This window comes from Manacus candei, unplaced genomic scaffold (assembly GCF_025592945.1).
Source record: "Manacus candei isolate 608988 ecotype Guabito, Panama unplaced genomic scaffold, ASM2559294v1 h1tg000031l, whole genome shotgun sequence".
NCBI classification, from domain to species: Eukaryota; Metazoa; Chordata; class Aves; order Passeriformes; family Pipridae; genus Manacus; species Manacus candei.
This window is the reverse complement of record NW_026138079.1, coordinates 603,384-626,060: the sequence shown is the minus strand read 5'-3', so window position 1 is coordinate 626,060 and position 22,677 is coordinate 603,384. Positions and strand designations below refer to the sequence as shown.

General features: G+C 63.1%; 2 protein-coding genes across 5 annotated transcripts in view; one reads left to right on the top strand and one right to left on the bottom strand.

The window, feature by feature from the left end:
- Positions 1–12,416, bottom strand: part of STIM1 (stromal interaction molecule 1) — a 69,852-nt gene extending 57,436 nt beyond the window's left edge. The window contains exon 1 of one of the 4 annotated variants that reach the window (XM_051791196.1): positions 11,955–12,416. In XM_051791196.1, the coding sequence (XP_051647156.1) occupies positions 11,955–12,084 (130 nt within the window). In that variant the 5' untranslated portion in view covers positions 12,085–12,416. Of the gene's footprint in view, positions 1–11,232; positions 11,759–11,954 lie in introns of those variants that run through there. The other 3 variants (XM_051791197.1, XM_051791201.1, XM_051791198.1) reach the window with 3 other exon arrangements.
- Positions 12,417–14,162: 1,746 nt separating this feature from the next.
- On the top strand, positions 14,163–20,850 carry RHOG (ras homolog family member G). Its single transcript, XM_051791273.1, has 2 exons — positions 14,163–14,273; positions 20,151–20,850. Exon 2 carries the CDS (start codon positions 20,189–20,191, stop codon positions 20,762–20,764), a length of 576 nt encoding a protein of 191 aa, XP_051647233.1. The 5' UTR covers positions 14,163–14,273; positions 20,151–20,188; the 3' UTR covers positions 20,765–20,850.
- The last annotated feature ends 1,827 nt before the right edge of the window (positions 20,851–22,677 follow it).

Here is a 22,677-nt window from a genome sequence, read left to right as displayed (position 1 = left end):
CCAAGCGTTTTGGCAACTTCACTCAGAGGGGGGGGGGAAAAAAGAGTTTGTGGGAAAAAATTCATGTTATTTTTTCAGTTTTATATTTTCAGGCTCCATCAGCTGATCTGAGAAAAACCCCAGAAGCCAAAAAAAGGAAGCTGTGTTTCTCCCTGCCGAGGCTCCTGCCCAGCACAGCCCCAGCCCCTGCCCTGGCTGCACTGGCAGCGTTTCCTTCCCCAGAGCAAAGTGTCACCTCTGCAGCATTTCCGCCCCTCCGAGCTAAGTTTAGCCATCATTAGGCCACAGATAAACCCCTCCTAAAGCCCTCACCTCCCAGAGCCCAGCAGCACAGCCAGCAGCTGGGCTGGAGGCACCAGCCAACCCAACCACAGCACCCTGGCTGGAGCTTCACAGAGCTCGACTTTCACCCAAACCGGGGTTTTTACACCCGTTGTTTGGTGGTGATTCTCTGCAGCTCCTCCAGGACTGGAGGAACAGCAGCACCAGGATCTGAGCAGCAGCACTTGGGCACGTTGGATTGAGAGAAAACCCCGTGAGTGTGTAAAATCCTGGGTTATCTCTGTCCTGCTGTGCTGACTCAGCGTTCAGCACCGGCCACAGGCAGGTTAAGGGACTGTGTTCACCAAAGGGAGAACTCCAGCTACCAGGGAAATTCCCTGCCAAATCCTAACACAGACACACAGGTGAGGCAGGAGTACACTCAGAGGAGTCCACACTCCTCTGGATCTTTTTTAACACCTCATTAACTAGGAAAAAACCCCACTCTATAGACTCTAACCCTGCAGGAGGAAACATTCCTTCCAGCAGCAGCATCAAGGGGAAAAGGAGCTGGGAGTTCTCCTCCCTCCTCTGCTGCAAAACAGGGAACTTTGCAGTTCCTTAAAAATTCTTGCCCTAACACTTACAAGTGGCACAGGTTGCCCAGGGCAGGGATGGAGTCACATCCCTGGAGGGATTTAACAGGATGTGGCACTTGGGGACATGTCCGCACTGAGGGAATGCTTGGACTTGATGGTCTCCAAGGGCTTTTCCAGCCTTAAGGATTCCATGATCCCCTCCACTAAAACCAGCCCTTTCTCACCTTCTGCTCCAAAGCCTTCATGTGCATTTCTACCAACACTCACACAAAGACTCTACTGAACAGTAAAACCTTTCCCCTGCTTCCTTCCAACACCAATTCCCTCATTTCAGGGGACAGCTGTGTCCTGGTGCAGCCAGGTAACTCAGGAAACCCCATCAGTGCATGTGCAGTTCTGGTTTGCCACAGGTGAGCAAACCTTCCTTAGGGATTGGGTCATTCCAGAGGAATTCAGCCACAAAGCCAGTTTAGGTTGGAGAAGACCTCCAGTATCATTGTCCAGCCTCGCTCCAGCAGCTCCATGTCCTCCTGCTGCTGGAGCCCAGGGCTGGAGGCAGCTCTGCAGGTGGGGCCTGACTCAGGGGGCAGAATCCCCCCATGCCCTGCTGCCCACGCCGTGGGATCAGCCAGGACCAGGGATTTCGGGGCCCCAGTGCTGTGGCTGGGATGTGTTGATTTGCTGAACTCTCACAGATGCCCCTTTTCGGCTCCTGAGGTTCAAACCCCAGATCCTGATCCCATCCCTGCTCCATGCAGACATGGCAGGTCCGAGGTGCCCAATCCCAGCAGTGACGGATCCCAGAAGTGCCCGATCCTGGTGGTGATGGATCCCAGCAGTGACAGATCCCAGCGGTGATCCCAGTCACTGCTGCTCCACCTGGACCCATTTCTGGAGCTGTGGGAGGACTCTGGCCCAGCCCAGGAGCAGATACACATCCAGGGGCTAAATTTACTTCCCAAGCCAAAGCGGGTCCGGTGAACCCCCCCCGTCCTGGTGCTGCCCAGGAATGATGGATGTGCCACAGGCTGGGCCACCACGCTGACCTCTGGGAGGGCTTCAGTGCCCTGCTCTGCCAGGTGACTTCCTGCCCAGCAATGAGATCCCTGCACTTTAATCCTGCCTTTGGAACAGGAAGACTGGCGCTCCCACCTCCTACGGCACCACAAGGTTGAATATACCGGAGGAACCCCGAGGAGCTGGAAGCAACATTCCCAGTGCAGGTGTTTGGCACACACTGCAGAAGCCACCTTTGCTCACAGGTCCTCTCTGGGCTCGAGTTGGGTTTGGTTTGAAAACCGCTGCTCCTGAGCAAACAGCAGTTGGAGTTTCTCCCCAAGGAATCACGAGAACGAACCAATTACACATTTTCAATGGGAATAAGGATGAGCTGGGGTGAAACGTCCCCTTTTCCTGCATCTCTGACAACCTCCACCCTGGTCCAGATGCTCTTGGCAGGAGCCAGGAGCAGCACAGCCCAACCCCCAGGCACAGCCGTGCTGTGCTGTTCCCTGGATTTCCTGGGACTTCTCCCACACAGAGCCCAGGGTGCTGGACCCTCCCCACGTTCCCAAGGGAGGGCACCAGGGCCATCATGACGCTGGGATTCGGGGCTCCCTGTGCCCAGGGTGCCTGTGCAGAGCCCAAATTGTTCTTCCAGAGCCCTGAGTGGCACAAACACAGCACAGAGCCAAAGGAGAGGTGGGGGACAGCGGGATACCTCCTCCCAGCACAGTCCCAGGGAGCAGGAAAGCATCCCAGCCATTTCACCTCGTTAGGCTGAGAGGCTGAAAATAGCCCCGGGATGAAAAACAAACCCGTTGGACAAGTTCCCCAAAGCCAGGGGCTCTGGCCAGCAGGAGCAGCCCCAGAGCTCCATCCCAGCCAGAGCTCCTGCACCTGGAGCTCCAGAGGGGACACAGACAATGCCACTTGTCACTGCCAAAGGGGCATCACACCCAGGACAGCCCGCGGGAAGGGAGGGGAGACACAGACAGCAATGCTCCATCTGAGAGCCCTTTGAAGATATCCATCTCCCAGGATGGCACAGGAATGCCAGACATTCCCATTACAGCTCCCAGATGACAAACTCCAAGGGCTGAGCCTCACCCTTTGATGCACGAAACATTTTCTTCTCCTTTCCCAAGAAGAGAAATAAAAGAGAGATGGGAGGAAAAGTCACCAGCAACCCCCCACCTCTCACTTCTCACCCCAAAAGCTGTGAGGAAAACCCCAGGGGTGATCCTGCAGAGTGGGAGAGCAGCACTGAATGACCCCAAATGTCCCTTTCCAGCCTTTTTTTGTTAATGGTGCAGCAAATGAAATGAGGGACAGGAAAACCTGTTTATCTGCAAAACACAGAGTGCAAATCTCCAGGAAACAGCGGGTCCACCAGAAACCTCTGAGAGCAGCAGGACCCCAGGCCAGGACAGCACTTGGGATGAGACAAGGACAGCCTGGGGTGGGACCAGGACAGCCCCCAGCACTGCCCCACCTCTGCCCCTCTGCCTGGAGTGCTGCTGTCACCACTCCCACAAAACCAGCAGCATCTCCAGGGGAGTTTCCACACTTCCCCACTGTCTCCTCCTTTATCCAGAGGGCCCCCAGGACAGAGCTTAATGAAACACTCTCCCCACAGCAGCCCAGGCTGCAGGGGTGCCACTTCCATCTGCCATGCCCGAGGGAGGCCCGGGAATCTCCTCCCCTTCCCAGCCCTGTGGCAGAGGGTCCCAGCTCCCCCCTCTCGGATACCCACAGCCAAAGCCAGCCCAGGGCTCTAGGGGGGCTTTTTAACCCTCTGAGACCCTGGGCATGAGCCACAGAGCAGAGATGGGGCTGCTCTGGCAGTGCTGGGCACGATCCAACACCCCAAACCCCTCTGGAGGGTCACCAGCTGCTGTTTGTGCCCCAATCCTGGTGGAAGGTGCTGGGATTGCCCCTGGGATGAACCAACCCGAGCCCCCCATGCAGAGTCCTCGGGGTCCACACACCCCACAGCTAAAAGCACAGGCATGGACAAGTCCTTTACTGATCCTTTTCACAGGTTTTAAAAGAAAAAAAACCCAAATCTCCTCCTTATTTTGCAGTTTCCAGAGCAGACACACCATGAAATCCCGGGAACATCGAGCCACTGCCTCCCTTCCCAAATGCTCAGCTCTTCCATCAGCCATTTTCCCATAACACCTCATTCCTGATTTATTTCTTTTCACTTCCCACAAGCCTAATCCTGCTGCTGACAGGCCAGACCCGGATCCAGCTACAGGAATGCCAAGCAGAGGGGAAAGCTGGAAGGTTCCACGAGGACCTGCACAGCCTGGGATGGGATCCCTTCCTTCCTCCCACCCCTCAGAGCTCACCCACAGCCCCAGCAGGTGGGAAAAGCCATCACAGACAGGATTGAGGGAATGCTGCTTCCAGGGGCTGCCTGGCCTGCAGGTATCCATCCACACCTCACCTGAAGTCCTGGAGCTCCTCCCTGACCAGCACAAGATGCCAAACTTGAATTTTTGCCTCCCAGCTGCAAAGTGGGAGGAACAAACCCACTGGGCACACCCTTAACAACAGCAGCAGTTTGGAAAGGGACGTTTCCAGAATTGGTTCTCTCCCCTCAAAATTTAGTTTTTATCCCCCATCCTTCTGTACCAAGTTAAAAAACAACTTTCTTTCCCCTTGGCTTACTCACACATTAATTATGTCCTGGCACTCTTACAGATCTAAACAAATGCACTGCTGAGCAGCTTTGATCCTGAATTATTCCTCCCTTCCCTGCAATCCAAAGCCTCCCTTGCCTGGGAAGGGGCAGGCTGTTCCAACCAGCAAGCTGTTCCTTTGGAACTCGGAGAGGAACATTCCTCAAGTTCTCCTGTTTATTGTGTTTGTGTCCTACCAGAATTTCAGGCCCCAGAGCTCCAAACCTGGAGGAACTGACCTCAAAACTCCGTCCTTCGGGGAAAAACAAACACGGGGCTACAAAAATAGAGGCTTTTCCTGCAGAAGGTGTGTGTGTGTCCTCCAGACATCCTCCCTTCCAGGGGCATGGCTGCTGCTCTCACTGAGCACTGCTGGGGCCAGGGATTCCCAAATCCTGGAGGAGGTGAAGGGGCAGTGGAACTGAGGGGATGCAGAGCTCCCAGGTGGGATAAAGTGCACTTCCCAAGAAGGGAATTTGCCTGGATTTGCCTCTGTGGGTCCTGAAAACGTCTCTTCCAGCAAAGCTCAGCAATGTGTACACACACAAAGAAAAAATAAGTACATTTTTACCAAAGGGGCAACAACTCAGCCTGGTGAGAGACTTCCAAGGAGCACTTGGTGGTTCCCAAAGTCAGACTCCACAGATGTCCATGACATGCAGCCAGTTAATACTTTTTCCAAAGTGGAAAAAATAGGTTACTTAAAAATAGGCCCATAATCCAAACAAACAAACAAACATCCCGGTACTGTTTCACGGGGAGAAAACAAACAGGGACAATTCAGGGGCAGAAACTCGTGTGGTTCCCCAAGGATTTCCTTCTGCTGCTCTGATGGTCTGACACTGAGCAGGGCTGGGGACTTCAGCCTGCACTGCCAGGGAAAATAAACATATCAGCTGGGCACAGTCCTGCCTTGCACCCTTATCATTCACAGTGCTGTAATTGTTATTGCAGAGACCCTGGAGCCCCTGCCAGGGCCTAAAGGGGCTCCAGGAGAGCTGGAAAGGGACTGGGGACAAGGGATGGGGGGACAGGACACAGGGAATGACTTCCCACTGCCAGAGGGCAGGGAGAGATGGATATTGGGAAGGAATTGTTGGCTGGGAGGGTGGGGAGGCCCTGGCAGAGGCTCAGTTTGAGGCAGGAGCTGCTCAAGGCTCCTGTGTGCTGCAGGAGTGATGGAGCAATGAATGGCATCACCAAAGAGTCTCCTAAAACTGCCCTGACAGAGCCAAGGAGGTGCCAGGAAATGAGTGAGGCAGGACTGCAGGGACTGGGTGAAAGGAGGGCAAGGGAAAATTAGAGTGTTCCAGAGAGCCCCACTTGGATCAGCCACAGGAGGGGAGCAGATGGCTCAGGAACACGAAACATCCCCAAATTCCAGCAGCAAATAAAGGCCTGAGGGCAGGAGGGGGAAGCAGCAGGTCCTGAGGCTGGGGGGATTGCCAGACCTCCACCTGACATCAGGTAACTCCAGTGTCCCGTTTCCAGCACGTTCCAACACTGCCCCTGCAGGTACCCACAGCAGGGCTCCAGCCAGCCAGACCACCCAGGAAAATGAACCCCCCAGTTCCCAAAGAGGCAGGTCCTGTGGGAATCCCAGAGCTGCCCAGGAAGAGCCACAGCTCTCCTGCTTGTTCCACCTGCCCAAAAGTTCATTTCCCTTTCTCTGGATTGAAAGCAAAGCTAATTAATGAAGGAAACAGCTTTTTCTACACTAATTGGTGTGTGTAATTAGGGCTCTGAGAAGCAGAATGCCAGGCTGGGCACAGTCCAGTAGCTGAAGGTGTCCAAGCCTGGCACTGACCCTGGAGAGCCACCGTGGGACAGGAGCCACCAGCACAGCTCCCAGCAGGATTTCCAGGAGCACAGGGATAACCTCAGGGAAAACGGCTGCTTTTCAACCACCTGCTCACAGGAACAGCCTTTAAACTAACAAATCACAGAATCCCAGGATCCCTGGGGCTGGAAAAGCCCTCCCAGCCCATGGATCCCCCCTGTGCCCCATCCCCTCCTTGTCCCCAGCCCAGAGCACTGAGTGCCACGGCCAGGCCTTCCTGGGACACCTCCAGGGCTGGGCACTCCAAACCTCCCTGGGCAGCCCCTGCCAATGCTAAACCTACATGGAATTACATCAGGAGGGCCTTTTACTTCCCTTCCCTCGTGAAAAACTGGGCAGATCATAAACCACAACTCTCTGAAGGGTAACACACCTCCCCTGCACTGTCACCAGAGATCCTTCCCATGCCTGGAGAAGGGAAGAGCCCTCCCATGGAATCACAGTGTACCAACATCCCCAGGCAGCCCATGAGAAACTGTGCAGGCAACAGAAAAGCAAATTCCTCTCCCTTCGTACACCCTTTGGGACGAGGTTCTGCTCCAAGATCATCAAGGCATCCCAGATTAAGTGATGTCAGGAGGCTCCTCCATCACACATTTACTGCTCCATCCCCTCCTGAGAGGAAAGTGCAGACAGGGGGATTGCTGCCTTGGACTTCCCACATGGGTAGGTGTATCCCTGCCCCCCCAAGGAAAGGCCCAGCTCCCTCCAGCTCCACCTGCACCGCTCCTGTTGGAAGGGACCACCCGAGGGGCACTGGGGGCTTGCAGAGAGCTGCTGTGCAAAGGAGTAAATAAATAATCTAACAAGAAATTCAATTAAAACCCCCTCTGTGATCCAGCTGAGCATTGCTCCACATTCCTGGGCCCAGCAGGGAAGGGAATGAGCAGGAGGTGCCCAGCACTCCCAGTGCTGCCCAGCCAGCCCCGCTCCTCCTCCTCCTCCACGAGGCCACAGTTTGCTGCCAAAACACAGTTCCTGCACCTCTCAGAATGGCAATTCCTCGAGATGAGTTTCATTCCCAAGGCTGTGCAATCCACTGTGGCTTCCAACCGAGCTGGGGAAGAACAGGGCCTGTTTCCTGGCAGGCTTTTCCAAGTATTCTCACAACTGCTCTTCCTCCCTTGCCCAGCCCGAAGCCGCCACTCACAGATGTGAGTCCTGCTCAGTGACCCTGCACACCTGAAAGGGTTCATTAAACTGCACAATCCTTCCAGTCCTGGAGGCAAAAGCTCCTCTAGGAAGTGTTCTGTCAAAGCAGGGAGAGCTGCAGGAGCTGCTGCAGGGAGGGTGTGCTGGGACAAGGCAGGTCGTTGTGCACCTCCCGGGGCTGTGATCCAGGACAGGGTTTGGAGGTTCCCAGCACAGGAATACTGGGATGAAATCCTGCCCTGGTTCTGCTCCCACAGCACCGGGAGGGCACTGAGCTCAGAGAGCAGCCGGATCTCAGAATCCTGGAATGCTGGAGGTTGGAAGGGACCTCCAAGAGTGTCCAGCCCAACCTCCCACCGACAGCGGTGTCTCAGCAAACACCACGGACTTCATCCAACCTCCTGCCTCCAACAAGCAGCCCCTTTCCAGAGGCTGCCCCTCCAGCATCCTGCTCCCTGCAGCCCATGGAGCGAGTGGCTCTGGCACGGGGACGGGGCACAGCCCTGGCTCTGGCTCGGGGACGGGGCACAGCCCTGGCTCTGGCACAGCCCTGGCTCTGGCACGGGGACAGGTGACGCACACCAGCACCACGGAGGAGCCGCCCCGGCGTCACGGTTCCCTCCGTGACGGGAGCGTTTAAATCGGGAGAGGGAGGAGAACCAGCCCTGCTCCCACCCCGCAGGATGATGCATCAGGGAGCTTCCAAAGGCTCTGCTGAGGCCACAAGTCCAAACCCATCACTTTCCAAGGTTCAGCAGTGAAGGATTCACCTCCAACTAACCCCCGGGGCCTGGGATGGCAAAGACAGGAGTGCTCGGCCACAGTGCCTGGGCACAGTGTCCTCCCCCAGAAATGAGTGTCTTCCCCTCGGGAATCAATGCCCAGTTCAAAGGCTGTGGTTGCAGCCCCCCTCCCCATGCTGGACTGTGTCCAGTGGGATGTTCTGTGGGTTTAAGTGCAGCTCCAGGTGCTCCAGGCAAACACAGAAATAGCCCTGGGCACAGCCCTCCAGGTTTTCTTTGGATACACTGGTTATTTTTATAACCTGTGTTCTAAACCACTTGAACAAGAGCAAATGTGATTGAGGAATCAACACAGGGGAGCAGTAAACAGGGCAGGGAGGAGAAAGGAAGGGAAAGAAGAGCTGCTTGGCATAAGGAAAAGCCACCAAAGCCTGTCCCATCCCTGCACCAGAGGGTCCAGCCCCCACCAGCCCCTGGCACACGAGCTCCACATCTCCCCAAAAACGCCTCAATCCCAACACACTGTCCAAAGCCCATCCCTTAACTTGCAGGAGACAGAGGCAGGAAAAATCCACACTAAGATCCCTGATCTGAGAGCCCAGACCTCCCCCAGCACAGGCAGAGCGTGGAGACACAGCCCTTCATCCATAGGGATGCAAGACCACAGGGAGGAATTCCACAGAAAGTGATATAAGGCTCAGGGCACCACTTCCATATGATTGCTTGGAGATGGGTCTGGATCTGTCTGCAGGTGGAAGGTGTCACCACTAAAGGAACCAGGATCCCAGTCGTGCAGATCCCTGCCCCTTCACAGCCAGTTTTCCTTGGCTCTCCTACAAACACACCTGAAGGTGCCCACCTGTGCTGGGCTGCACAGAGGGCAAACAAGGAAAACAAGAATCACCTTAAATCCCAGGAACTGCTCACAGCTGATATGACTTAATGAGGAAGAGGCCTCTGAGCACCTTAATATCTTAAATGAGATGGAATTTAAAACTTTTGACCCAAACCCACCTAAAACTTGTGCAAAGTGTTTGACACAATCCTCGAGGATGTTCTGACAACGACCAGAAAAACAAACAAAACCTGGCTGGCTTGGGCAGCAGCCCCACTACAGTGAGTGGAAGGAGGAAAAAAAGATCCCTGAAAGTCCAGTTTGTCCCCCAGGAACCTCGTTTGCCCCTTTTAGGGGGCGTGAAAAGATCCCGGGCCGGGCTGTGGCCTGACAAATTCTGGCTAAAAATAACCAGGGGCGGGTGAAAACAATGAGGTGTGGGACGGTCACACATCCTGTGAGAGCACCGGGAACTTCCCAAACCTGGGACTGGGGCAAAACCTGCCCGCTGGGAGAGGGCCCTTTTGGCTGCTCTTGGCTCCAACCCCCTCCTCCTCTGTCTCAGCGTCTCTGCTTGTGAAATGGCTCCTGTGCTGCCGAGTGGAACCAAACTTCAATCTGATCTCGGCAGGAAAAGATTAGAGATGAAAGATTAAAGCCCTCGACTCGCCTCTGAGTGAGTCAAAGCCAAGAGAAAAACCTGATTTTCCCCGGGGTTCAGTCACCAACTCTGATTCTCCCGCATGGATAAAACTGCCCGTGTCAAACTCCTGCTTATAAAAGAGTATCTGAGGGACCGGGACCACCCCCTGACCCTCCATAAAACCCGCTGCTGCTCAGGCTCCCGCCCTCTGCAAACACTTCCCTGCTTCCAGGGAAAAGCAGCCGCTGCCGATATTTTATCATTACGATCATGCAACTCCAGTTAAAGAAAAAAAAAAAAAACAGGACCTCAGAAAGTGTGTCAAAACCGAGCACTTTCGCTTTCAAAACGCCGTCCGACACCCACCTCTGCCTCTCGCCCCGGCTCGTTCTGCTTCCAGGGAACACACGGGGAAAAGCGGCTGCTGGGCCAGCCGAGGGCATCCCCCGCTCCCAGCTCCAAACGCTCCAGAGCCAAGGGCCGAGAGGCCCCAGAGGACACGGCGAGCTGGGGGAGCAGAGGGAAGGAGCCCCTCGGACCTGCCCCGGGAGGGGACACGGAGCAGGGGACACAAACCCGGGACACAAACCCCTCCTCTGCACGCCTGGGGCTCCACACCCGGTACCATCCCCTTGCAGGTCTGGAGACCCAGCAGCGACCACAGAACGCGGCCGGGAAAACCAGGAGTGACCAAAGGCACCTGTCCTGCGGGAACAGCCCGTCCGGGGCATTTACCGGAGCTCTGCACCGGGGCTGCTCCCGGGCGAGCACTCGGGGCTGTGCCCGGCCCAGGACCGGCCCGGCGCTGCCTCCGCTCGCAGCCCAAGCAGAGCCAGCAGCTGAATCACCCGGGCTGCCACACTTCTGCAGGGCCTCCAAAAATAACTCCGCTGGAAATTCCTTGGAGGCACAAACCTCGCTTCAGAAGGGACTGCAGAGATCCAGTTTCCTTAGTGGAGCAGACTGGATGTGAACCGGCCCGAGCGTCTCGGAGCACACGGAGAGGGGACAAGGAGCCCCCTTCTCACGGGGACAGAGAACACTCACAGAGCCCATCCCGGAACAACCCCCCTGCCCAGGGATCACGCACCGATCCCGGTCCTCCTGCTGCCACCACGGCTCCAGGGCCTGCTCCCTGCCCTGCTCCCACCCCCCAGTTTAGCTCGCAAAGCCAAACCCTTCCCGGGGTCTTTCATCCAAACACCCGCCCCTTCCCCTGCACCCCAAACCCCTCCTGAGCTCCAGCCTGGAGAACTGCTGCCTCGCCCAACACAGCACCGAAACGGGGGTCTGGAATTGCTCAGCACCTCTTCTCCTGCCCGAACACCCAGGTGGGCTCCGCTGGATGCCGGCGGCGGGGGCTCGGAGCCTCCCGGGGGCTGAGCAGCACGTGGCGCTCGGTGTTTTGGCTTCCTGGGAGCCGAATCCCGTTCCAGAATCCCTCTCCAGAACCCTTCCCGGCCCCCTCACCTGCAGGGACGCGGCTCGGGGGGGTGCAGGACCCCCGCGGATCCCCGTCCTGCTCCCACAGTTCCCAGCAGGATTTACGGACCGGGCTCCAGCGCTGACCTCGGGACTGTCACAAGGACGCAGAGCCCACGGAGGTGTCCCCGGCTCCCAGCCAGAGCCGGGCTCCAGGGGGAAAATCCCCTGGGGCTCGGCTCTCCGGCCTTTTTGGCTGGAATGGGGGTGGTTTTTGGGGCGGAGGGGATGGGAATAGCGGGATACAGAACAGCTGGGAGTCAGGGCTCTGCTACCTGCGCTCCTCAGGTGGGAACCGCTCCGTCCCTGGGGCGGGGGGACACGAACCCGGGAATGTCCCACACCTGGGAACGTGCTTAGACAGAACTTAAAACACCGGGATTTCGGAACGGCCCCCTGCCAGACCCGCAAACAGGTGAAACAACGCCAACACCCCAAACCCCACCGCCCGCTCCCGGTGATGCGACTGCGCCCGGACGAGCCCGACGGTCCAAAGGACTGGAATGTAAAACTTTCGGCCCCAACGCCGGAGCCGCCGCGACAACAAACACGGGGCGTTCCGGCCCCCGAGCCCCGCGGGTCCAGCCCGGGGTCAGCGGGGGCTCCGCGCGCGTTTTGCCCAAATCCCCGCGGAATGGCCCCAAAGCGGGGCTGGGGCGGGCGGGGCCGGGCCGGGCCGGGGCCGTTCCGGGTGTCCCGGCGGGTCTCACCTGCGATGGCCGTGTCGTCCAGGTGCGATCCGGGGGCCCGCTCGGCGCTCCCGGGATGCGGCGGCAGCAGCAGCAGGACGAGGGAGAGGCCGCACAGCGCCCGCACGGCCCGGCCCGGCCGCCGCTCCATTTCCGCGTGCCCGCCGCCGTCAGCTGCCGCTCGGCATCGGCCCGGGCCGGGGGTCCCGCTTATCCCGGCGATCCCGCAGATCGCGGCGATCCCGCTATCCTGGCACCGCCGGAGCTCCGCCGCGCTCCGGGTACCGGAACGGCCCCCCCCGCCCGCAGTGGGCTCTCCCAGCGCAGCCCCCCCGCCGCAGTGGTACCGCCCGGGACAGCCCCAATCGCCCCGCACACAGTGGGCTCTTTCCGGGATAACCCCGCTCGCCACCCGCCTCTCTGCCGGGATAGCCCCGCTCCCCTCTCTCCCTTAACCCCTCCCCGGCCCTCTCCGTCCACCCTCCGCCTTCTCGCGACGGCGTCGCCCGGAACCGCCGCTGCGTGTGCGCTGAGACGGCCCCGCCCCCCCCCCGGCCGATCGCAGTGGTCTCGCCCCCCGTGAGGCGCACCCGGCCCCGGAGCCGCCCCGCGCGCCCACAGGGGGCGGGACCAGGTCGCACCACGCCCACCGAGGGGCGGGACCAGCCGGGGGCGGGCACGTGACCACGCCCCCCGCTACCGCCCACCCCCGCGCGCCGCTGTGGCGCAGCGCCCCCTGGCGGCCACAGCGGGCGGGGAAGCTCAGCAGGGCCGGGCCCGGGCGGGGCCTGGATGGGTGACCCGAACCCGCATCGAGTCCGGGGGGACACCCGGCACCCCGGCCCCGCGGGCTGTCCCCGCACACGGACCGCCACAGCACCCGCTGCCACAGCACCCTGGGCTCGTCGGGGCACCCCAGCACATCACAGCACCCCAGCTCCTCACAGGACCCCGGAGTATCAGAGCACCCCGACCCCTCAGAGCACCCCGTCTCACTGGGCAGAGCTGTTTTGACGCCCAGCCACGTGGTTTGTCACTCACATTGGGGCCGGGGACACTTCGGCACCGCCCGGGAGCTGTGACACCTCCAGGGCCTCGCCCTCCCGGTGCCATCGCTGCACCCGTGCCACCCGTGCCCGGAGCCCACCAGCCCGTGGGGGGCACGGGAGGGTCCCACCGGGTCCCACCGCGGCCTGGCTGCTCCAACAAGAGTCACTCTTGTCCCCGGAGGGGTGCCTGTCATCAGCCAGGAGCCCCAGGATGCGGGACGGGGGTCCCAGGATGCGGGATGGGGGTCCCAGGCTGCAGGGCAGGCACCTTGTAGGGACCCCCGGCCCTGGCAGTGCCCAGGTTGGGACACGGGGCTGGGGATCTCCAGGCTGAGGGGTCCCCAGTTGGGTCCGAGTCCTGGTCCCCTGTGCTGGGGGGGGGGGGACAGGGCAGGGGGTCCCACACCTGCAGACCCCGGGATGAGGACAGGGACAGGCCACTCACTCCCCAGGGAACTGCCCCCCCTCCAGCCCCGGGTGACCCCCACGAGCCCCTCCTGCCCCAGGGACCTCCAAGGGCTGCGGGTTCTGTGGGGGAGGCCTGGCCCTTATGGGGACCCCCAGCTCAGGGGTCTTGGCCCTTGTGGGGACTCTCAGAGCACCTGGGGCTCCCCTGGCCCTGACCCAGCAGGACAAGGCTGTGCTCAGGGGGCTTTGACCCCACAGCAGCCCAGGACCCCCCATTCCCCCTTGGGATGCAGCAGGGTGGCCCCAGGCCCCCCTGGGCAGATGGTCCCCACTGTGCCCCCACCCGATCCTCACCCCGACCCCGAGGAACCCCAAGGCCCTGGGGTCACCCCCATGTCCCCAGGGAGCCCCCGCTGGGGTTTGTCCCAGGTGGGGTCATGGTGAGTGCCGGGGTGGGGGGTCGGGGTGGGGGCCAGGCAGCCGGGAGAGGGTCTCTGCTCCCAGCCCGGCCCCGGGGGCTGCGGGTCCCCGCTCGGGGTGGTCCCGTGGGGTGCGGGGGGGTGCGGGGGTCCCGCGCGGGGGTCGCGCCCCGAACCCTCGGCAGCCTCAGCCCGCAGCCCCGTCCCGGTGCCCGCAGCCCCGTCCCGGTCCCGCTCGGGGGGCGGCCCGAGGGGCCGGCGGTGGGCGCGGGGGCTGCGCTCCCCCGGGACCCCGCGGAAGGAAGCGGCGGGCGGGGGAAGTTTCTCCGCGGGACCGCCCGGGGCGGCGGGAGGAGGCGGCCGCAGACTTCCTCCTCCTCCTCTTCATCCTCCTCCTGCTCGTTCTCGCCCTCCTCCTCCCGCCGCTGCCCCGGCCCCGCGCCGCCGCCGCGCCATGTCCCGGGGTGAGTGCGGGGCCGGGGCCCGGGGGGGCTCCGGGGGGGACGGGAGGTCCCGGGGACGGGGGTCTCGGGGGCTCCCGGGGGGTCCCGGGGCCGGGTCGGGGCGGCGGGAGGAGCCGCCCGTCGGGACCAGGGCGGGGGAGGCGACAGCGGGACCGCCCGGAGCGGGATAACGGGGATAACGGGACTGCCGGGGATAACGGGGCTGCGGGGGACATCGGGGCTAACGGGGGGCCGGGATAACGGGACTGCCGGGGATAACGGGACTACCGAGGCTACCGGGGTTCGAGGACAACGGGGCTACCCAGGCTACCGGGGGTCCGAGGTTAACGGGGGTCTCGGGATAGCGGGGCTATCGGGGATAGCCGGGGTCCGGGGATAGCGGGGCTATCGGGGATAGCCGGGGTCCGGGATTAGCGGGGCTATCGGGGATAGCCGGGGTCCGGGGATAGCCGGGGTCCGGGGATAGCGGGGGTCCGGGGGAGCGCAGTTTCGGGCGGCAGCGGGACAGAGCGCTTTCAGCCGCCGGGACCGAGCGGGGACGGAACCGGCCCGGCCCGATCCCCTCGGCGAGGCCACTGCACCCCCCGCCACTGCACCCCCGCACCCCCGGCCCCGCAGCCCCCCCCGGCCCGGCGCTGCAGGGGCTGCGCTGCACAGCGGGGGGCGCTGCACGGCCCGGGACCCCCGGACTGACCCCTGTGCCGGGACCCACTGACCACCCTGCGGCCAGGGACCCTCTGGCAGCGACCCCAGTGACCCCCCCTGCACTGACCACCACGGCAGTGACACCCCTGCAGTGACACCCCTGCACTGACCCCACTGCCTCCAGCTCACTGCCCTGCAGACATGTCACACACACAGACATGTCACACACACAGACATGTCACACACACAGACATGTCACACACACAGACATGTCACACACAGACATGTCACACACACAGACATGTCACACACAGACATGTCACACACACAGACATGTCACACACACAGACATGTCACACACAGACAAACACCCACAGACATGTCACACACGCACACACACATTACACACACACAGACACATACACAGAGAGACATGTCACATACACGTCACACACACACATCACACACGTCTCACACCCACCCACACACAGACAAACACCCACAGACACACCCCCCCACCCCACAGCCCCTGCAGCACCCCCCCCCGTGCCCTGCTCCCCTGTCCCACGTGTGCAGCTCCCACGGCCCAGCCGGGGCTGTCCCTGGGGGGACGGGGTGGGTGCAGCCCCTGCCGTGGGTGCTCGTTGTGGGGCCACCCCGGGGCCACCCCGGGGTCTCCGTGGTGCCCCCCAGCAGGCACTGAGTCAGTGCCACAGCCCTGTGACAGTCAGAGCAGGGACGCCCCTGGCACCCTGAGGGCTCGGGGCACCCGGAGCACCCCTGGATGGTCCTGGTGGTGCCAGGAGGCAGGTGTGGGCTGTGCCCTGTGTGGGGTTTGGCTGTGCCATGGAGAGCTCTGGTGCTGGTGCTGCCTGCCCTGCTCTGGGCCCTGCTCTGGGCCCTGCTCTGGGCCCCACCTGCGGCTCCACTGGCCCTCAGAGCAGTGCCAGGCTCTTCTCCCAGCCTGAGGCCATGGAGCCTGGCCTGGCTGGACCTATCCTTCCATCCATCCACCCACCCATCCATCCACCCCCCCCTCCATCCATCCCTCTTTCCATCCATCCCTCTTTCCATCCATCCCTCTTTCTATCCATCCATCTGTCCTTCCATCCATCCATCCATCCATCATCCATCCATCTATCCACCCCATCTGTCCATCATCCATCCTGTCCATAATCCATTGCCTCCATCCTTCATCCATCTCTCCATCCATCCTCCATGCATCCTCCATCCACCCATCTCATCCATCATCCATCTCATCCAACCCTCACTATCCATCCACCCCTCCATCCATCCATCCTGCATCCATCCAACTCCTCCATCATTCATCATGTCCATCATCAGTCCTCTATCCATCCTCTCCCCATCCTCTATCCATCTGTCCATCCAACCCCCATCTAAGCATCCATCATCCCTCCATCCATCCATGCACCCATCCACCCAACCATTCATCCGTCCTCCCTCCATCCACTATCTCTCCACCCATCCATCCATGCACCCATCCACCCATCCATCCATCCATCCATCCCAGGATCCCCCCACTGCCAGCCAGGAGCAGTGGCTGGGTTGGGGACCCTGGGGGTCCCCACATTCCCCTGGGGGGTCTCTGCCCCAGTTCCAGTCCCAGAGCTGCAGAGCTTTGGCAGTGCCCGGGGCAGAGGCTGAGAGACAGAGCAGGACCCAGCCTGGGAGGGAAATAAAATGAGGAAATTAGTCATGACAGCTGGAAAATGAGGGAAATCAAAACCCTCCGACTCAGCAGGGAGGTTTTTTTAGCCACCACGGCAGGGCCAGGGCAGAGCTGGGGGGGCCTCGGGGGTCCCCGGTGGCCATGGACCCCCAGGGGGTCCCTGCTTGGGATTTAGAGCTTTCAGTGATCTCATTAATTCCCTCTTTGTGCTGCTGGGCCGGGGCAGTGCCGGGGGGCTGTGCTGTGCCCTCCCCCCAGGGCAGGAGGGACCCCGGGGACCAGGGTGGGGACCAGGGTGGGCACCCCCGACCCCACGTGGGCCTGGGCATGTCTGTCTGTCCGGGAGGGACCCGCCGGCCAGGGAGGGGTGTCTGGGGGGCACAGGGTGGGGCTCAGGGGGCACGGTGGGGGCTCAGGGGGCACGGTGGGGGCTGAGGTGCCCCAGGTGGGGGCTGAGGTGCCCCAGGTGGGGCCCAGCATGGGCTCTGTGGTGTGGGGTGTGCAGGGGCTGTGGGGCAGGGGTGCCTCCTGGGGGGTGAAGGGTCAGTCTGGGGAGGTGGGGACAGGTTTGGGGCCGTGGGACAGCACTGGCAGTGGGAGGGGACCCCATGGGAGCGGCTGCTCTGCTCCCCCGGCGGAAACCCCCGGGGGCTGCCCCGGCTGGGAGCACTGACAGAGGGTTTTGCTTCCCCTTTCTGCTGGAGAAGAGATGAGTCTCTTCTCCCGTCCCAGGGAGAGGGACAGTGGGGGGACTGCTGTGCACACCCACAGCCTCTCCCCAGCACCCAAATCTCTGAGCGTGGGGTGTCCTGCTGGGGTCGGGGTGCTGAGCCCCCTCCCTGCTCCAACTCTGCCTCCTCTGGGTCCCCTCCCGTGGGGCTGGGAAGGGGCAGGTGCCCCCTCTGGGCTGTGCCCTCCGTGGGCTGTGCCCTCCGTGGGCTGTGCCCCTCAGCCCCACGACACCTCCTGTACCCACATTCCCGGGGGAGTAGAAGGGGCTAAAGGTGGTGCTGCCGTGGGTTTCCTGGGAGAACAGAGCTGGCCTGGTGCCTGGAGCAGAGCTGGCAGCAGGGGGGCAGAGCTGGCAGCAGGGGGGCAGAGCTGGCAGCAGGGGGGCCAGGGTGGAGGGCTGGGGGCACATTTGCCCTGTGAGCGTGGGCAGCACGGCCGTGCCTGCAGGTCCCCTCCTCGTGCCACTGGCACCTCGTACCTGGCGCTGGCAGTGCCCAAACCCTCCTGTGTGAGCACTGGGGTCCCACCACGGCCCCTCCACGGGCACCGTGTGTGCCCACGTTTGCTGGGTGCTGGTGACAAACCTGGGGCCACCCTGGGGTTCCACAGCCCCAGAGGCACTGGGAGATGGAGAAGTGGCTCCCTGCCTGCTGTCCCCTCCTCCTCCTCCTCCTTCTCCTTCTGCCCCTCCTCTCCCTTTCCCCACAGCAATGCTCTCATGGGCACGAGCATTTCCTCATGTGCCCCATCCCCTTCCTCAGCCCTGCTGACTCGGCCCGGGCCTTTCCCGGGATGGGGATGGTGCCCGCTGGGTGCCAGCTCATCCCAGGATGCCAGTGGCCAGTCTGGGGGTGCAGGGTTTGGGTTTGGGGTGACCAGTGCTGGCCATGTCCGTCTCTGGGATCGTCACAAGGCCACGGCTGGTGCTCAGGGGTCACATTTCTCCCCGAGGGATGGGGAGCTGTGGGCAGGGGGCCACTGCTTTGTCCCTGTCCCTGTGCCCTGGGAGAGCTGCCCCCCCCCCCCCCCCATTTCTGGCCATGGTGGCTTCCCCATGCCCCCCCGGGGGCTCCTGCCCAGCTGACCCCACCCTCCCTGTCCTGGGATCTGGGGGTGCTGCGGGACACCTCTACTCCCACCTCGGCTGGGTGACCCTTGCTGGGTCCCAGGACACACTGCCCCAATCCAGGGGATCCCAAATGTCCCACCCCAACCAGCCCTGTCTGGCAGTCAGGGGACCCCAGACTGGGGGGATCCCCAGTGTCCCACCCCCAGCCCATCCTGGCAGCCCCCCAGACTGGGGGGCAGTGGGGACACTCAGCTGAGCCCCTGGTGTGTGTGCTGTGGGATGGCTGCCCAGCAGGCAAACAGGGGCCTTGGGGTGCCCGTGTGGACACTGGTGACCTTGGGGTGGTGACCTTGGGGTGCCCGTGGGTGCTGGGGACATTGGTGACCTTGGATTGCTGGGGGCTGCCTGTGCCTGCCCCGGGCTGAGCCCCCCGGCCCCGGGGCACTGCACTGGTGCAAACTGGTGCGAGGAAACCGCCGGGCTGAGTTTCCTCCCAAACCAGCGGCCGAGGGCGGGGGTTGTTGTGACCCCCCCGGGATCCCGCCGGACAAGCAGCTTCCTGCCGGGGGTGGGGACCCTGCGCCGGCCCCGCGCTCCCGTTCCCACGCCGAGGGCCGGGGATCCCCGCCGTGGCAGGGGTTTGCAGGGGACACTGAGGCCCGGGGGGTGTCGGTGGGGGGGTGTCGGGGCAGGGCGGGGGTCACGGCCCAGCCTCGCGCAGGAAGCCGCGTGTCAGGCCGGGAAGAGGAAGAGCGACTTCCCCATCCGAGGGGGCAGGGGCTCGGCCCCGTCCCCCCTTCCCGGCCCTGCAGCCCCGGGGGGCTCTGGGGAAGGGGAACCCCAGCCCGGGGCTCTGGGACTGCGGCTTCTCTGCCCTGGACCTCTGCTCCATCCCATCGTGGTGCCCCATGAGCCGGGGCTCCTGCCTTCCCACCGGAATCCCTCCGGAATCCCCCCGGTGGGCACCAGCTGCCAGTGCCAGATCCCAGTGGGAAAGGGGCTGCCAGCCCCAGGAGTGGGCACCCTCCTGCCCAGCTCCGTGTGGTGTCCCCACCTCAGCTGGGCTGGGCTCTGCAGCAGGAAGGAGAGCAGGATGCAGCCCTTGATGGGAATTGCAGAGGGAACCTGAGGAAGGGATCGGGGATAAACACAGCTGCTGGAGCTGCTGGAGCGGACATCGGCCTCTGCCCCGCCAGGACCCGCCCTGGCCCCACTCAGTGTGGGCAGGACTGGGGCTGGGACACGCGGTGATGTCCCACACAGTGATGTCCCACATGGTGATTGATGTCCCACAGGGTGATGTCTCACACAGTGATGTCCCACACGGTGATGTCTCACACAGTGATGTCCCACACGCTGCCACAGCCCAGCCCTGCCCCTGCTCCCTGCCCGGCCCCTGCTGTCCTGGTCCAGGCCAGGGGCACGGCATGGCAGGGCACAGGATGCTGCCACAGCCTGGCTGGCGTGGACACACTGCCCTGGGGTCAGTGTGGTCCCTGTGCACACCAGCCACGGTGGCACAGGCGCTGTCCCTGGGTCAGGGCAGGCGGGTCCCCACTGGGGGGTCTCTGCACACCTTGGGGGCTGCTGGAGGGATGTGCCGGGCCAGGAAGCTCAGCTGGGCTGTGGGTTGGAGGGGGAACCAAGGGTGAGCCGAGTGTGACCCCTCTGCACCCTCTGGCCCCGGGGGGGACCACAGTGATCCAGCCCCAGCCATCCCTGACCCTCTCCCTCCCCGCAGGCTGCTGAGGGGGACGTGAGGGACGCCAGGACGCCGGGATGCAGAGCATCAAGTGCGTGGTGGTGGGCGACGGGGCGGTGGGGAAGACCTGCCTGCTCATCTGCTACACCACCAACGCCTTCCCCAAGGAGTACATCCCCACCGTGTTCGACAACTACAGCGCCCAGAACACGGTGGACGGCAGGACTATAAACTTAAACCTGTGGGACACGGCCGGCCAGGAGGAGTACGACCGCCTGCGGACGCTTTCCTACCCCCAGACCAACGTCTTCATCATCTGCTTCTCCATCGCCAGCCCGCCCTCCTACGAGAACGTCAAGCACAAGTGGTACCCCGAGGTGTGCCACCACTGCCCCAGCGTGCCCATCCTGCTCGTCGGCACCAAGAAGGATCTGAGGAACAACCCCGAGACCATGAAGCGGCTCAAGGAGCAGAACCAGGCGCCCATCACCACCCAGCAGGGCATCAGCCTCTGCAAGCAGATCCGCGCCGTCAAGTACCTGGAGTGCTCGGCGCTCAACCAGGAGGGCATCAAGGATGTGTTCACCGAGGCCGTGCGGGCCGTGCTCAACCCCGCCCCGGCCAAGCCCAAGAAGCCCTGTGTCCTCTTGTGACGGGCAGGCGAGAGACGATCCTGCCCTGCCCCGGCCCCGCCGCCCCCCAACACCACGTGCCCCCCGAACACCACGTGCCCCCCGAACACCACGTGCCCCCCCAACACCACGTGCCCCCTGCCCACCCCGCTGCTCCCCGAGCCTCGGGGGGACGGGGCTGCCAGCCCGAAGCCACCAGCTTTAATAATACAGACCTCGTTTGCACTAACTGGCCGCCTGCCCTGGGGGCACCGGGGCTCCCCCAGCCCTCAGGACCCCCCAGCCCCGCGGGCCCCCCGGCCCTGGCTGTCGGCGCTCCTTTGGGTGATGCCTCTCCGGCCCTGGCACGGCAACGCTTCCTGAGAAGGGGGTGCCCGGGGTGGCCAAACCTGCTCCTGCCCTGAGCACCCCACGGGGACCTGCCATCCCCACCCCTGCACCAGCAGGGGTGTGGGGGGACCCCTGGCCCCTCTGTGCCAGCCCCAGCGCGTGCCCACCCCGGAGCATTTCACTGGCACAGCCCTGGCATGGCCCATCCTGCTGCAGGGGCAATGCCAGGGGCTCCTGGGGGCTGTTTGGGGTGACCCCCACGCTGGGGATGTCCGGCCCTGTGGTGAGCGGAGCTGGTGCAGCCGGAGCAGGGAATTCCTGTGCCGGAGCTCCGCAGGGCAGCGGGACTCTCCTGTAACCAGCTGGCCCCCGAGCTGCTTCTGAAATAAAGACCCGCCCATTTCCCCTGTGTCCTGTGCTCTCCTGTGCTCTCCACCTTCCCCAGGCGTGGGGACACTCCCCGGGGGGACACTGGTGCCCCTGTCCCGAGCTGGGCAGGACCCCTCACCCTGCCAGGCCAAGCTGAGGGTGCTCCTGGTTCCTGCCGGGGGTCTCTGCCCAGAGGGAACCGTGGCCGGGGAAGCTCAGAGTGTCCCTGCCATGGCCAGCCCTGACCCCCTCCATCTCTGTGCCCAGCTGAGCCCTCCCGGGAGGCTTGGGGACATTGCAAGGGACAGGAATGGGACATTGCAGGGGGTGGCCAGGGGGCCATTGCACTGGGTGGGAATGGGGACATGGGGTGGGGACACTGCAGGGGTGGGCACACGAGCAGGGACCCCTCCCTGGGAGCCCTGGGGCACTCCGGCTCTGGCGCTGCCTCCGGAGCGGGGGATGAGGGCAGAGCCCCGTGTCCCCACACCCAGGGCTGTCCTGGGGGTCCCCGGCGGGTGAGGGCAGAGCCCCGTGTCCCCACGCCCAGGGCTGTCCTGGGGGTCCCCGGCGGGTGAGGGCAGAGCCCCGTGTCCCCACGCCCAGGGCTGTCCTGGGGGTCCCCGGCTCCTTGGCTGCCCGTGGTGGCAGGGAGGGACCGGCGGCATCCCCGCTCTCAGCCCCTCGCTGCCCCCCCGGCACGTGCTGGCGGGCGGCCGGATCCGGGGGGGCTGGCAGGGCCCCAGTGCCGGGACACGGGCCCCTTGTCCGGCCCCGGGGCCTTCCTGCAGGAAGGGCAGAGACCCGGAGTCCGCCACAAGCCGCCTTTGTTCCCTGCTCGCTTCCCGGCCGGAGCCGCGGCTGCGGGGGCCGGCGTGGGCGAGCGAGCCGCAGGCGGGGGGGCTCCGGCCACGGCCCCTCCCACGGCCCCCCCGAGGCAGCCCCGGGGCCGGGGTAAAGCCCCTCCGGACCCCCACCCTGGGGAAGCCCACGGCGAGGGGACACGGCCCCAGCCCGGCCCCGGGGGGCTGCACAACAGCGGGCTGGGGGGTCCCGGCTGCACCAAATCCATGGGGATCAAACCAGATGTCCTGCTCCTGCTGCAGGGACCCCCACAGCCACGTCCTGCTCCCACTGCAGGGACCCCCACAGCCACGTCCTGCTCCCACTGCAGGGACCCCCACAGCCACGTCCTGCTCCCACTGCAGGGACCCCCACAGCCACGTCCTGCTCCC